Below are 15,285 nucleotides of genomic sequence, written 5' to 3' on the forward strand. Positions count from 1 at the left end.
AAGGGTTGCTCAACTCCCTCCAGCAGTTGGCGTCAAAGTCAATGAGTATCGAATTTGATCAACAACAAAAATTAATGGCTTATTTGCTACGTGAGGTTTAATTGATCAAATAGGAGTTTCGTAATGCTTAAATTGTTACAAGTGTACTAATATAATGTAACGACCCTGGGTTTATAAGCGCAGATATCGACTCTGCAGCAAAAGCATGCTCGAGCGGCAGACTCGATATAACAGGCAAGGAGCAGGTCTCGAACCTTCTAGACCGAACTCCAGCGCGCTATCGACTGTGCCGCAAAAGCATGCTCGTGCGGCAGACTCGATATCCGCGCTTATAAACCCAGGGTCGTTAAGTAGGACACGTGACACTATGGCGACTTTGACAAAAAAAAACGTTATATCAGAGATGCATATTCATGCCATGAGGCTAGTAGCATAGCGTCTCTCCGTTGAAATCAGGCGGTTGACGTCAACAACCCTTATTGAAGATTTAAAAATTGATTACGATAATGAGATATATCCTCCACTCCAAAGAAAGGGTAGGCGGGAGCTAGACAGCCCGCCATGCTGCTTTGTGGACAACGACTCCCATTGTGTGGAGAGATGTATATTGTCTGTATATCCATCACAGGAGGTTGCAGGAAGCACCAGTGACGAGATAAATAAAAAAAGTGGTCAGATGAAGCAGATGCTAAGCTACAGGACTGTTTTGCTAGCACAGACTGGAATATGTTCCGGGAATCCTAGGGCATTGAGGAGTACACCACATCATCAGTGACCGTACGTACATACCCCAACCAGACGGATTACCAAGACGTGTACTGCGAGCATGCGCTGACCAACTGGCAAGTGTCTTCACTGACATTTTCAACCTCTCCCTGTCTGAGTCTGTAATACCAACATGGGCACAGACCACCATAGTGCCTAAGAACACTAAGGTAGCCTGCCTAAACGACTACCGACCGGTAGCACTTACGTCTGTAGCCATGAAGTGCTTCGAAACGCTGGTCATGGCTCACATCAACACCATTATCCCAGAAACCATAGACCCACTCCAATTTGCATACCGCCCCTACAGATCCACAGATAATGCAATCTCTATTGCACTCCACACTGCCCTTTCCCACCTGGACAAAAGGAACACCTATGTGAGAATGCTATTCATACATACCCCAACCAGAAGCCATGGATTACAGGCAACATCCGCAAAGAGCTAAAGGCTAGAGCTGCCGCTTTCAAGCGGGACTCTAACCCGGAAGCTTCTAAGAAATCCCGCTATGCCCTCCAACTAACCATCAAACAGGACTAAGATCGAATCGTACTACATGGGTTCTGACGCTCGTCGCATGTGGCAGGGCTTGCAAACCATTACAGACTACAAAGGGAAGCACAGCCGAGAGCTGTCCAGTGACACGAGCTAAACTACTTCTATGCTCGCTTCGAGGCAAATAACACTGAAACATGCATGAGAGCATCAGCTGTTCCAGAAGACTGTGTGATCACGCTCTCTGCAGCCAATGTGATTAAGACCTTTAAACAGGTCAACATTTACAAAGCCGCAGGGCCAGACGGATTACCAGGACGTGTACTGCGAGCATGCGCTGACCAACTGGCAAGTGTCTTCCCTGACATTTTAAACCTCTCCCGAGTCTGTAATATCAACATGTTTTCAGCAGACCACCATGGCTCACATCAACACCATTATCTCAGAAAACCTAGACCCACTCTAATTTGCATGCCGCCCAAACAGATCCACAGATGATGCAATCTCTATTGCACTCCACACTGCCCTTTCCCACCTGGACAAAAGGAACACCTACAGTTGAAGTCGGATATTTACCTAGAACCTAAGCCAAATACATTTAAACTCAGTTTTTCACAATTACTGACATTTAAGCCGAGCAAAAATCCCCTGTCTTAGGACAGTTAGGATCACCACTTAATTTTAAGAATGTGAAATGTCAGAATAATAGGAGAGAGAATGATTTATTTCAGCTTGTATTTCTTTCATCACATTCCCAGTGGGTCAGAAGTTTACATACACTCAATTAGTATTTGGTAGCATTGCCTTTAAACTGTTGAACTTGGGTCAAATGTTTCAGGTAGCCTTCCACAAACTTCCCACAATAAGTTGGGTGAATTTTGGCCCATTCCTCCTGACAGAGCTGGTGTAACTGAGTCAGGTTTGTAGGCCTCCTTGCTCGCACGCACTTTTTCAGTTCTGCCCACAAATTGTCTATAGGATTGAGGTCAGGGCTTTGTGATGGCCACTCCAATACCTTGACTTTGTTGTACCAAAGTACATTCATCTCTAGGAGACAGAACACGTCTCCTTCCTGAGCGGTATGAAGGCTGCGTGGTCCCATGGTGTTTATACTTGCGTACTATTGTTTGCACAGATGAACGTGGTACCTTCAGGCATTTGGAAATTGTTCCCAAGGATGAACCAGACTTGTGGAGGTCTACAATTTTTTTCTGAGGTCTTGGAGATTTCTTTTGATTTACCCATGATGTCAAGCAAAGAGGCAGTGAGTTTGAAGGTAGGCCTTGAAATACATCCACAGGTACACCTCCAATTGACTCAAATGATGTCAATTAGCCTATCAGAAGCTTCTAAAGCCATGACATCATTTTCTGGAATTTTCCAAGCTGTTTAAAAGGCACAGTCAACTTAGTGTATGTAAACTTCTGACCCACTGGAATTGTGATATAGTGAATTATAAATTAAATAATCTGTCTGTAAACAATTGTTGGAAAAATTACTTGTGTTATGCACAAAGTAGATGTCCTAACCGACTTGCCAAAACTATAGTTTGTTAACAAGACATTTGTGGAGTGGTTGAAAAACTAGTTTTAATGACTCTAACCTAAGTGTATTTAAACTTCCGATTTCAACTCTATTCTACTAAACCAGATTTCTAACAGCATTTTGTTTACAATTACTGTGGATTGATAATTTAATTACATTTGTCACTCAGACTGTAATTCCTGTTTTTGGTCTGTTTTTCTTTGCCTTGCTGTTTTCAGAATCCCTTTACATGAAGGGGTTGTGGATTCATCAGTGGAGGCTGCTGAGGACAGCTCCTAATATTGTTTTGGATACCATTCCATTCACTCTATTGCAGCCATTACACTCCACTCCAGAAATTATTATGAGCCGTCCTCCCCTGGTATTCATGCATCAAAATAATGACAGACAAAAGCCAGGGGAAGCTTTATCACTATGACAAAATTAGTTTTCAAAAAGTTTATTTAGATCTTATCTGTCAATCTTTACCCTTGAAAATGAAAGAACAAGCAACATAAAAATTGAAAATTCAATGAACATTCAATGATGCCGAGCATGACTATGGCACTAATAAAAAGCAGCAGAAACAAATCACAATACATTCATACAATCAAAATTAACAAAATATGATATGCATATGACCATAAACAATATTCAGGAGCAAGCAATGTAAACATTTCCCCATAAAATAAGATTTGTTCCCCAGGGTAAAAACACAAAAAAGACAGGATGATATGACTTGTAATTCCAATGAAACCATATGCACACACAAGCATAATAATGTTATGCGTTTGCATTGAAAGCTTATGTTATGCATTGAAAGCTTATGTTATACACTTTCAATGCAAAACCACACATTTCATATATCACGACACATCCCCTGGCAAAAGATATCCAGGCTAGCGGATGAGACCGAACCCTTTCAAATCTAATCTGAATAGCACTGGTCATATTACTGTGATCAAACATACTGCAAGTAAGAAAACAAGTTTCTCACTTGATAGTAGTAGTACCTCATACAGCACAAGTCACTTTGACGCTTTTAAAACATAGCTGCCTTAAAGAAATTCAAATTATGGTTCTTACAACCATTTCTTTCATGCAATTAAGTAACAGGATCATGAGGTTTGGTTAACATCAAGCCGTTAACGTAAGTGACCAGTGAGATTGGTTAATTGGACATGCAATACTTTTCTATACCTCCATAAGAACTAAACAGTAAACATAGAGCTGGTTAAGAGTTCCTGTTTGGCATAGCACGTTACATACAAAGGACTTTATGCCTTAGTTAGCCTGGGGTAAATAATTATTCAAATGAGCAGTATGGGGAGAAAATGGCATCTTTGATTTGTCCAATAAGTGGCCTGGCTCATTTGAATCTATTTAAATATACATGTTAACTTCTCTTCAAATGATTATGGTCGTGTTCCAGGCCAACTACATTGCAGACGTTGCACTGCATCAGCCAGTGGTTCTGTGCCCACGTCATAGACTGCGCAGTCGGGCATCAGATTGCTATCATATGATGTGGTGAACTGATATGTTAAACACCAATTCTTCTGAGATCTGTCATATGTCTGCAATGTAGTCCGCCTGGAACACGGCCTATAATAGAGTGCATCAACCATCCTGCAGGAAGCCAGTACCCAGGCTGAATGGGGTAAACTTCTGAGCCTGCTGGGCACCAATCTCAGCCACATACAGAGCCCCCGTCTTCAGGTCCAGGTCCACTAGGTGGGGCTTGACGTCTTCAGCCAATTGGATGACACTGACCACCTGGCACTGACCAATGACACCCACAGGTGGAGCCTCCAGTAGGGAGATCTGATTGGTGTTCAGCTGCACCACCACAAAGTACTTCTGGTCTGGTGTCAACCTATGGGGATAATTACTTACACTGAGTGTACATAACATTAAGGAAACCTTCCTAATATTGAGTTGCAGTTAGCAAAACCAGTTAGTCCATGAAAGATAACAAAATAAGATTGACAGGTAAATATTGGGACTATCACTACCAACCTGACAGAGTAGGGTGCGTCCTCATTGAAACAGCTTCCCCATGTTCCAAGCCAGTCTCCAGTCACAGAATTAAACACCTGGATTCGCTTGTTTCCTCTGTCAGCAACCCACACCTACGCAACACCACAACACACAATTACCACAAAATCCAAAGCTTACCATAAACCTCATAATCTGGCAGTGTGATTTCATTTGAAACTTTTCTTAAATAATATGCATTATAAAGAGGAGACTACACTGAGTGTATAAAACATTAGAAACACCTTCCTAATATTGAGTTGCACCCACTTTTCCCCTTAGAACAGCCTCAATTCGTCGGGGGATGGACTATAAGGCGTCGAAAATGTTACACAGGGATGCTGGCCCATGTTGACTCCAATGCGTCCCACAGTTGTATCAAGTTGGACAGATGTTCTTTGGGTGGTGGACCATTCTCTTGATACACACAGGAAACTGTTGAGTGTGAAAACCCCTGCAGCGTTGCAGTTCTTGACACACAAACCGGTAGTGCCTGGCACCTACTACCATACCTCGTTCAAAGGCACTTCAATCTTTTGTCTTGCCCATTCACCCTCTGAATGGCACACATACACAATCCATGTCTCAAGGCTTAAAACTCCTCCTTTAACCGGTCTCCTTCCCTTCATCTATACTGATTGAAGTGGATTTAACACGCAATTTAACATCTATAAGGTTTCAGAGCTTTCACCTGGTCAGTCCATGTCATGGAAAGAACAGGTGTCCCTAATGTTTTGTACACTCAGTGTATTTATGTAATGCCCAGCTTACTAAACTCTACTTAAATTAATCGCCACCTTATTTATTTTATTTCACCTTTATTTAACTAGGCAAGTCAGTTAAGAACAAATTCTTATTTACAATGATGGCCTACCCCGGCCAAACCAGGACGACGCTGGGCCAATTGTGCGCCGCAATATGGGACTCCCAATCACAGCCAGATGTGATGCAGCCTGGATTCGAACCAGGGACTGCAGTGACGCCTCTTGCACTGAGATGCAGTGTCTTATACCGCTGCGCCACTCAGGAGCCCATTTAACACATATAATTGAAGAAAAGTTTCACATTAAATTACACTGCAAAATTCTGAGGTTTACAGTATTTCTTGCACTTTGCACAATTCATTTGCAACACGAAAATGTCACCACAATCTGTATCAGGTACAGTTCTATAAAGTTGAGTGAGATGAGACTTGGATTTCAGCTTGTGAAGCATTTCAACCACAAGGTGCCTGCTTAGACATCACTTCACAATATTGGACAATAAGGTTTTGAACTTGAAGTTGTCTTCAACACAGCACTGCTTGTACAGCAGAGTCCTGCACAATGCACCTACCCTTTGATAGTTATCTACTGCCACACTATGGGGGATGTAGAACTGTGCAAGGCCCTGGCCCTTCTCTCCGTGCATCCATTGCACCTCCAGGTCTATAGAGAAACCATATAGAGGTTATAACATGGATCACACCATGGCTATAGCATTATGTTATTTCAATGCGTACTATCACCATTTTCTATGAATGGCCATACAAATAGAATTACGAGAACTTTAATGGGAATGTCCGTTCTGGAAATATAATTTCTAGAACGGACATTCCCATGTAAATGGCATTTTGGAAGTGTGGCTCTGGCACAGAACGTAATGTTAGAACCACAGAATGACATATAGAACTCATAACTTATTCTAGGCTCTCTGTGGTTATAATATCATCATCACCTTTGGACAGTTTGATGAGGCGGTTGTTAATCCCTCCGTCCCCATCCACTATGTAGATCTCCCCAGAGCTGTGAACAAAGATTTCAGCGGGCTGGTCAAACTGGAGCGGGTTGACCCCAGAGCCAGCTTCCCCCATTGAGCCCAGCACCTGGAGCAGCTTGCCCGAGGGAGAGTACTGCTTAATGCAGTGACCATACGGGCCTACAACAGATTGGATAGGAAAAATACAGTAGTCACTCAAAACACTGAGACTACAGCAGCATTCTAAGCAATGAGACAGCAGACAGGTCAAGGAGGCTCATATTTTGGGAAATAGATGAGTGATGAGGTGGTGTAAAAACTGTTTTCTATTAGGCAAGGCACTTTAGCTGGATCCATTGTTAATCAGCCAGATGTGTGTATGACAAACAAAGTAAATACACCGTATTTTGTCAATACTAAAGTGTTTAGTACATAGAATACGTTCACAATAGCGCTTATTTCAGTTTCCCGTTGCAAAATGTTGTCCATTGCGTGTCCTAATGAACACGACCCAGGGCCCGGTTTCCCAAAAGCATCTGCCTTTAAAAAGCAACAAATCCCTTTGAAAATGGCCTATGTGGCATCGATATGAGTCAGAAACAGTTATTTTAGAGTCAAAATTGACTACAAAGTGTAAATAAGATGATTTTGGTCATTCAGTCAGTCTAGTCTAAAACAGAGTTTGGAACATCTGTGTGTCACACCGGTAAATGAAGGTTAGGTTTTGATTTGACGATGTCCATTTGCCCACTAACATAGGGTGAACATCTGCGGTGATTGCTCTCTATCCAATAGCATTGTCAGTGAGACAGATCTGCCCAGCAGCTCCGACTGTTTACATAAGACAACACTTCGTAAATGTTTTTACTTGAGAAATACTGCACCAAACACCTTAGTTAGAGTTAGATGTAAAATTGTGCATCTAAAACATCCTCGGCCAAAATGTAAAAATGTATTACAGATTTCATGAGTTCTTAGATTAATTCTGGGGATTTTGAGGATGTGAAATAGGCTTCTGCATCTACAGTGTCTCATAGGGAACAAACATCCTTAACCAAATGCGGAATCGGTCAAGAAACACACCTCTAAGACTGAAATCTAGTTTTCTAATGAGCAATAGAAAAACACGTGCCAATCGGCCTGTTCAGTGGCTCTTTATGGCTAAGTTCATCGTTAGAACCTTCGTATGACCATCATTAAATCTCTGAGTGGTTTCCCAAAACTATCGTTAAAGTTGCAATTGAAAACACTCGTAATCTGAACCCTACATCAGACCACTTCAAGAACAGCTAAGTGCGTTGTTAGATGCTTTTTTGCCCTCCCGCGTCACATACACAGAAGATCTCCGCTAAACATAGAACCACATGGTTTATCCTTCTCTCTGACCTCAATAACTTCAGAACAAAGTTGACTACAATATACAAAGTTGCCAATGTCTTTGCAATTGATACAAACAAGCAACATAAAAATATGCTTCAAAAACAAACCGAGATGACTGCATTAAAAGATAAACGAGTAAACTATGTTCAATCAATTGAGTTCTATTTGCTACTTGTAAACTACGATCTGTAATTTGTCCAAAAATATTTAATGGTGCAGCCGAACATGTGCGCAACGTGCAAAATCTGTGATTTAGAGCATTTTTATTGGGTAAGCATTATAATATTTGCAGCCGTAGATGGTAATATCTCTATAGGAGCTGATACGGCATCAGTATTGTGAAATAAAGCGTATTCGGAAAGTATTCAGACCACTTCACTTTTTCCACATTTTGTTACATTACAGCCTTATTCAATCTACACACAATACCCCATTAATAAAAAGCAAAAACAGGTTTTTAGAAAATAAAAATATAAAAAAACGGAAATATCCCACTTACATAAGTATTCAGACCCTTCACTCAGTACTTTATTAAAGCCCCTTTGGCAGTGATTACAGCCTCGAGTCTTCTTGGGTATGACGCTACAAGCTTGGCACACCTGTATTTGGAATGTTTCTCCCGTTCTTCTCTGCAGATCATCTCAAGCTCTGTCAGGTTTGATGGGGAGCGTCGCTGCACAGCTATTTTTAGGTTCTCTCCAGACATGTTTGATCGGGTTGAAGTCCGGGCTATGGCTGGGCCACTCAAGGACATTCAGTGACTTGTCCCGAAGCCACTGCTGCGTTGTTTTGGCTGTGTGCTTAGGTTCGTTGTCCTGTTGGAAGGTGAACCTTCGCCCCAGTCTGAGGTCCTGAGCAGGTTTTCATCAAGGATCTCTGTACATTGCTCCGTTCATCCTTGCTATCGATCCTGACTAGTCTCCCAGTCCGTGCAGCTGACAAACATCCCCACAGCATGATGCTGCCACCACGCTTCACCGTAGTGATGGTGCCAGGTTTTCTCCAGATGTGACGCTTGGCATTCAGGCCAAAGAGTTCTATCTTGAGATGGGAGAACCTATAAGGACAACCATCTCCACAGAGGAACTCTGGAGCTCTTTCAGAGTGACCATCGGGTTCTTGTTTAGGAAGAGTCTTGGCGGTTCCAAACTTCCTCCATTTAAGAATGATGGAGGCCACTGTGTTCTTAGGGACTTTCATTGCCTCAGAAATTTTGGGGTTCCCTTTCCCAAATCTGTGCCTCGACACAATCCTGCCTCGGAGCTCTACGGACAATTCCTTCGACGTCATGGCTTGGTTTTTGCTCTGACATGCACTGTCAACTGTGGTACCTTATACAGACAGGTGTGTGCCTTTCCAAATCATGTCCAAACAATTTAATTTACCACAGGTGGATTCCAATCAAGTTGTAAAAACATTTCAAGGATGATCAAAGGAAACAGGATGCCTATGAGCTCAATTTCAAGTTTCATAGCAAAGGGTCTGAATACTTATGTAAATAAGGTATTTTTTAAATATATTTTTTTTATACATTTGCAGACATTTCTATAAACCTGTTTTGCTTAGTCATTATGGGATATTGTGTGTAGATTGATGAGGAAAATGTTTTATTTAATCCATTTTAGAATAAGGCTTTAATGTAACAAAATGTGGAAAAAGTGAAGGGGTCTGAATACTTTCCGAATGCACTGTAATTACAATGTTGAGGAAAGAGCTGAATGAAGCTGATCCGAAAGCAGCACTCCCTTCCTTTCGATCATATCAGTATCGACACATACTCCAACGACGGACTTAGCAACCGTTCTCTCTGCATGGTGTTTTGGGAAACGCATGCTACATCTTCGGTCGTTGTAGGAAAGGTGCATCGTTACACTCATAAGCTTAAGTTCCATCTCTATCGGGAAACCGGGCATAGGTCTGCTGTGAGGCCTCACCGTTTCCTACGTCCGTGACCCACACAGTGGGGTTGGTGGCGGCGTCGGCCAAAAATATCCCATGGGGCATCTCCAGGGTGCTCGTGTTCCAGGCCTGTAGGAACTCTCCGTCTCTTGTGAACACCAGCACCTTTGGAACCGTCTCACCTCTCTGGGACATAGAAGTTTTGTTATTTAATACCTAATAGCCTACATTGTCATCTATTTTGTACAGCACATCTGTACTCAGCACTGTTTTTACAATGACAATGTTATGTTAATCTGTTTTTTTAAGCCTTGCTTTTTCTTTTCCCTTTAAGTTTTGTATCATAACACCATTGGCTATAAATCAAATACAGGACATCAAGATAACATACTGACCTGTGCAACATATACAACACCGGCATACTGGTTGACAGCCACTCCAAATACCTCGCCACTGAAAAGCTCGGGATATTTGGGCCAGTTGATATCCAATTTGTACAGTGGTCGTCCAAGAAGTCTGTAATCTGGTTTTAGGCCAGATGTTTCCGATTGCTGCCAAAGAAAAAAAAAGAAAAAACATTGCCTTATGCATTCTAATGGGAAATTATTTGATTAGGCCTAATTATTTTACTGTATTTGATTTACTGTTGATATGGATTGATATGTAATAAACTTGCTGGTACAGTGCCTTCAGAAAAAGCATTCACTCTGCTTGACTCTTTCCACATTTTGTTGTGTTACAAGGTGGAATTAAAATGGAATAATTGTCATTTTTTTATCAACGATCTACACAAAATACTCTGTAATGTCAAAGTGGAATATATATTTTTTTATACATGTTAGAATTTATGAAAAATAAAAGACTAATATATATTGATTAAATAAGTAAAGTCAATACATGTTATAATCACCTTTGGCAGCGATTACAGCTGTGAGTCTTTCTGGGTAAGTCTAAGAGCTTTGCGCACCTGGATTGTACAATATTTGTACATTATTCTTTTTAAATTCTTCAAGCTCTGTCAAGTTGGTTGTTGATCATTGCTAGACAGCCATTTTCAAGTCTTGCCATAGATTTTCAAGCCGATTTAAGTCAAAACTTTAACTAGACCTCTCAGGAAAATTCATTGTCGTCTTGGTAAGCAACTCCAGTGTATATTTGGTCTTGAATTTTAGCTTATTGTTCTGCTGGAAGGGGAATTTGTCTCCCAGTGTCTGTTGGAAAGCAGACTGAACCAGGTTTTCCTCTAGGATTTTGCCTGTGCTTAGCTCTATTCCATTTCTTTTTATCCTCAAAAACTCCCTAGTCCTTGCTGATGACAAGCATACCCATAACATGATACAGCCACCACCATGCTTGAAAATATGAAGAATGGTACTCAGTGACGTGTTGTGTTTGCCCCAAAGTTAACGCTTTGTATTCAGGACATTACTTTGCCATTTTTTTTGCAGTTTTACTTAAGTGCATTATTGCAAACAGGATGCATGTTTTGGAATATTTTTATTCTGTACAGGCTTCCTTCTTTTCAAGCTGTCATTTAGGTTAGTATGGAGTAACCGCAATGCTGTTGATCCATCCTCAGTTTTCTCTTATCAGTCATTAAACTCTGTAACTGTTTTAAAGTCACCATTGGGCTCATGGAGAAATCCCTGAGCGGTTTCCTTCCTCTCTGGCAACTGCGTTAGGAAGGACACCTGTATCTTTATAGTGTCTGGATGCATTGCTACACCATCCAAAGTGTAATTAATAACTTCACCATGTTCAAAGGGAAATTCAATGTTTGCTTTTTTTAAACCAATCTACCAACAGGTGCCCATCTTTGTGAGGCATTGGAAACCTCCCTGATCTTTGTGGTTGACTCATTGCTTGAAATTCACTGCTCGACTGAGGGACCTTCCAGATAATTGTATGTGTGGGGTACAGAGATGAGGTAGTCATGAAAAATCATGTTAAACACTATTATTGCACAGAGAGTGAGTCCATGCAACTTATGTGCCTTGTTAAGCACATTTTTACTCCTGAACTTATCTAGGCTTGCCATAACAAAGGGGTTGAATACTTATTGACTCAAGACATTTGAGCTTTCCATTTTGAATTAATTTGTAACAATTTCTAAAAACAAGATTCCACTTTGACATTATGGGCTATTGTGTGTAATGACAAAAAAATCTAAAATTAATCCATTTCAAATTCAGGCTGTAACACAACAAAATGTGTAAAAATTCAAGAGGTGTGAATACTTTCTGAGGGCACTGTATGTGCGGGGAGACGCAGACAGATGCATTCCATTGGGGGTAGTAAAACAGGATTTACTGTGTGTTTAAGTACCATATTTAATTAAGTTGTTTTCTATCGGTAGTAACTAAGTGCTGATGTTCCTACCTTTGACCTGTTTAGCTGCCAGTATCAAATGTCTGCCAGTGTTGAATAACAGATAAAGAATCTGTGACACTGTGTGATTCTGTAGCAGCTAATGTTGTGACTTCCTTCAAGCCTCTCAGGCTGGTGTTTAAAGAATGTTCTGTAGTGTGTGGGCCAGACATTTTCTCTACTACTGTTCTGGAGGTGTCTCCTTGTTGCAACTTGTAATAAACCGGACAGATTTTTTATTGATATTATCAACGACTGCTCTCTTTTTATATTCACCTGAAAATCCCCTTTACACATTCCAAGATAAAAAAACAAACATATTTATTCAGTTTCATGATGGTTCCCACCAACAAAGTTTCTAAACCCAGAGGCGCAACAAAGCAAAACTTCCAGGGAATGCATGAGATCAGAACAAGCCGGGGTTTTGGATTTGAGAAGTCAATGACAGAAGTGAAATATTCTTCCTTAGTTGTTAATTCTCTCAAAATCTAAAGGAACAACCTAAATTCGAGCCAATATCCTAAGTAGCTGAACAAGTTATTACTCCAACCTTGTGAAATTGGCACGTTTTCATTTTCGTCAAAAGCAATTTTATATCGAAGGAGTGTCTTTGATTTTTGACGGCCTGCACATTCGCAGTTCGGCGCCAGACAACCTTTAGACCCGATGATGTGTTTCTGCATTAGCTTATCACAGACAGAAGGGGTAACCCAGACACGTCACAAGGCTATCAAGCTGAAGCATCCGTTTACAACGTTTTCTCACCACCAAATGTGGTAGTGAGAGGAAGTTCAGTCGCAGGTAGTGGGAGAGGATGGCACTAGGTGAAACTGGGCCGACATTCTGCAAATTTTCTCATCTATGAAAAATCTGATTTCAATCCATTTTCTGTTCCCAAAACTAAAAACTCTGTTCAGAACACAGTGTACTAAGTTTTATGGAGTCTATGCTTTTCCAAAGTTTAAAAAAATTGCATTGTTTAGGAGTGCAAGGTCGAATTGAGTTTGTGCACAGTTTTCATACTTCACAGGAGGTGTTCCCTAATGGAAATATACAAATACATGCTCAAACCTGCCCACCTCCTTGCTTGTTCTGCCTACTATGCTTAATTTGCTACCACTGTAAACGACACAGTTTAACTATCTTTGGCTTAGCTAGCCAACGTCGCCATAACATCGCCAACAAGCGTGATCGGGGATTTCTATTGGAGAAGCAGTTTCTGCCTATCTTCACAGAGTACCACAGCATCAGTCATAATACCCATAAAACCTAGTGGTCAAACAGGGAAATGGTTCCCATCAAACAAGTGTGTTCGCAATACTCCCTTAATAAAAGACCTTCGCTTCAGAAATTAGAAAAAAAGCAGCAATATTACTGTATGTCCATTTTGAGATGCTGTAGTCAGTATACACTTCCTCAAAATAGTCAGAATTAATCAAAGATAACTCAAGAAATCTGTCATTAATTTTGACATTTTTTCAGAAGAGATCTTAGTTGCACAATTTTACATCTAACTAAGATGTTTGGTGCAGTATTTTTCAATTAAAAAATGTGCATAAAAACGAGTCGTCTCTCATTGAATGACAACAAAGTCTTAATTGAAGAATCCCTACTGTTGACCAATCACAGACAAAGGGGTGTAGACTTCGGCTCCGTACTTCGGCTTGCCACTATAAAAAAAATGGGTGCCCAAACCGCCTTAAAAAACGTCACCGAACTCCAAAACGTCACAAAATGTTGTCATAATATATGCACAAATTCTACCAAACTGTTTCGGCTGGAAAGCAAGCGGTCGCCTTTACCCTGCCGTGAAGTTTTGATAACCGTTTAAATCTCTCTAGTACAAGGTGATTTATCAATATATTCACCTGTATTTACCCCCCAAAAATGAAATAGCCACATTAGCAGCTAATTAGTATCATAAAGAACCACAAATACCATGATTTGGAAGAGACTGCTGAATTGAGGCAAAGGTAAGAATCTCTGAATTAACTATCTAATATCTAAATATAGTAATGAATAAATTAGCTACATTTCTTTAAATTGACAATTCTGTTAACTGTCTTGCGCAAGTTTTAAATTGACATAATACCTGTTAGCAAAGGTGTCAGCTAGAGATGACGTGCAGGAGCTTGCAGGGATTTGTAGTTTTGCATGATGTCTACTTTGATGCTAATTAGCATTATCGAATTTGAGATTAAATAGAGGCGAATATATTGATAAAAGTCACCTTGTCGTAGAGAGAGATTTACATGGTTATCAAAACGTCACGCCAGGGTCAGCCTACACAAAACACAGCCCTTATTTGAAGTGTTTCTAAAATCCCCTATGGGTAAAATGAATGCTGGAAAACGATTGGATCCATTTTCCTGTTTGGCCGCTAGGTTTTATGGGTATTATGACACCTCCACTGTGGGGTTTTATACTGTACTGTCTTTGGGCTTGTTCTACATTGCAGCCGACTGATTCATCTCCAAATAATTTTGCACAATAATGAACTACTCATTATTATTTGTAGATCAGTCAGTGACCATTTACCCACAATATATCATGGATTTGATGGTCTCAAACAGGGCATTTACCACAACCCATCCCGTTGTTCAACTGGTCGTTCAGTACAAAGACGTACTGAATGCAGCCCAGTATTTTGACAGGATATCTTAACAGGACAGACAGGATCCTGTTCTAAAACAGACCGTTTGTTCTGAACAGGGTTTTAAGTGAGAAATAATTTCGTAATCTATGTATTAGGGCACATATGACAAGTAACTATTGATTCTGGCAACTGTTAGCTAACTCAACAAGGGCAAGGAAGGATATGATGCTGACAGTCAACAAAACAGGTAAGTCAATACCATAAAAACAATTGAAAGGAGCTACGTACCTGTGAATTTAATGAACCATATAATACCACCATAAGCAGAAAAAGTGTCCCCATGGTCGTCACTATCAAACACAAATGATTTCGTCTTTTCATGGGGAAACCTTGAAAGGTTAACAATCAAATATATCGGGCGCTTCCACCCAACCTAGCACCTTTGAATCAGACGAAAACGCCACTTCCTACTTTGATCACATGA

The 15,285-nt window shown here is 40.7% G+C and overlaps 1 protein-coding gene across 1 annotated transcript; it reads right to left on the minus strand.

Annotated features, from left to right (window-relative positions):
- Nucleotides 1–3,229: 3,229 nt before the first annotated feature.
- Nucleotides 3,230–15,285, minus strand: LOC120056933 (NHL repeat-containing protein 3-like). Its single transcript, XM_039005228.1, has 7 exons — nt 15,090–15,285; nt 10,234–10,389; nt 9,874–10,024; nt 6,539–6,739; nt 6,158–6,249; nt 4,805–4,917; nt 3,230–4,661 (listed from the first exon to the last, which is right to left on the minus strand). The coding sequence occupies exons 1-7, from the start codon at nt 15,180–15,182 to the stop codon at nt 4,406–4,408; spliced, it is 1,062 nt and encodes a 353-aa protein (XP_038861156.1). The 5' UTR covers nt 15,183–15,285; the 3' UTR covers nt 3,230–4,405.

Source organism: Salvelinus namaycush, chromosome 12 (assembly GCF_016432855.1).
Source record: "Salvelinus namaycush isolate Seneca chromosome 12, SaNama_1.0, whole genome shotgun sequence".
NCBI classification, from domain to species: domain Eukaryota; kingdom Metazoa; phylum Chordata; class Actinopteri; order Salmoniformes; family Salmonidae; genus Salvelinus; species Salvelinus namaycush.

Excerpts from the sequence above, each read along its gene's own strand:
- LOC120056933 (XM_039005228.1), bottom strand. The coding sequence starts at position 15,182 with ATGAAAAGACGAAATCATTTGTGTTTGATAGTGACGACCATGGGGACA. Across the intron at positions 10,390-15,089 it reads ATGGTTCATTAAATTCACAG|CAATCGGAAACATCTGGCCT; the intron begins GTACGTAGCTCC and ends TTTCTTTGGCAG. Across the intron at positions 4,662-4,804 it reads GACGCACCCTACTCTGTCAG|GTTGACACCAGACCAGAAGT; the intron begins GTTGGTAGTGAT and ends TTATCCCCATAG.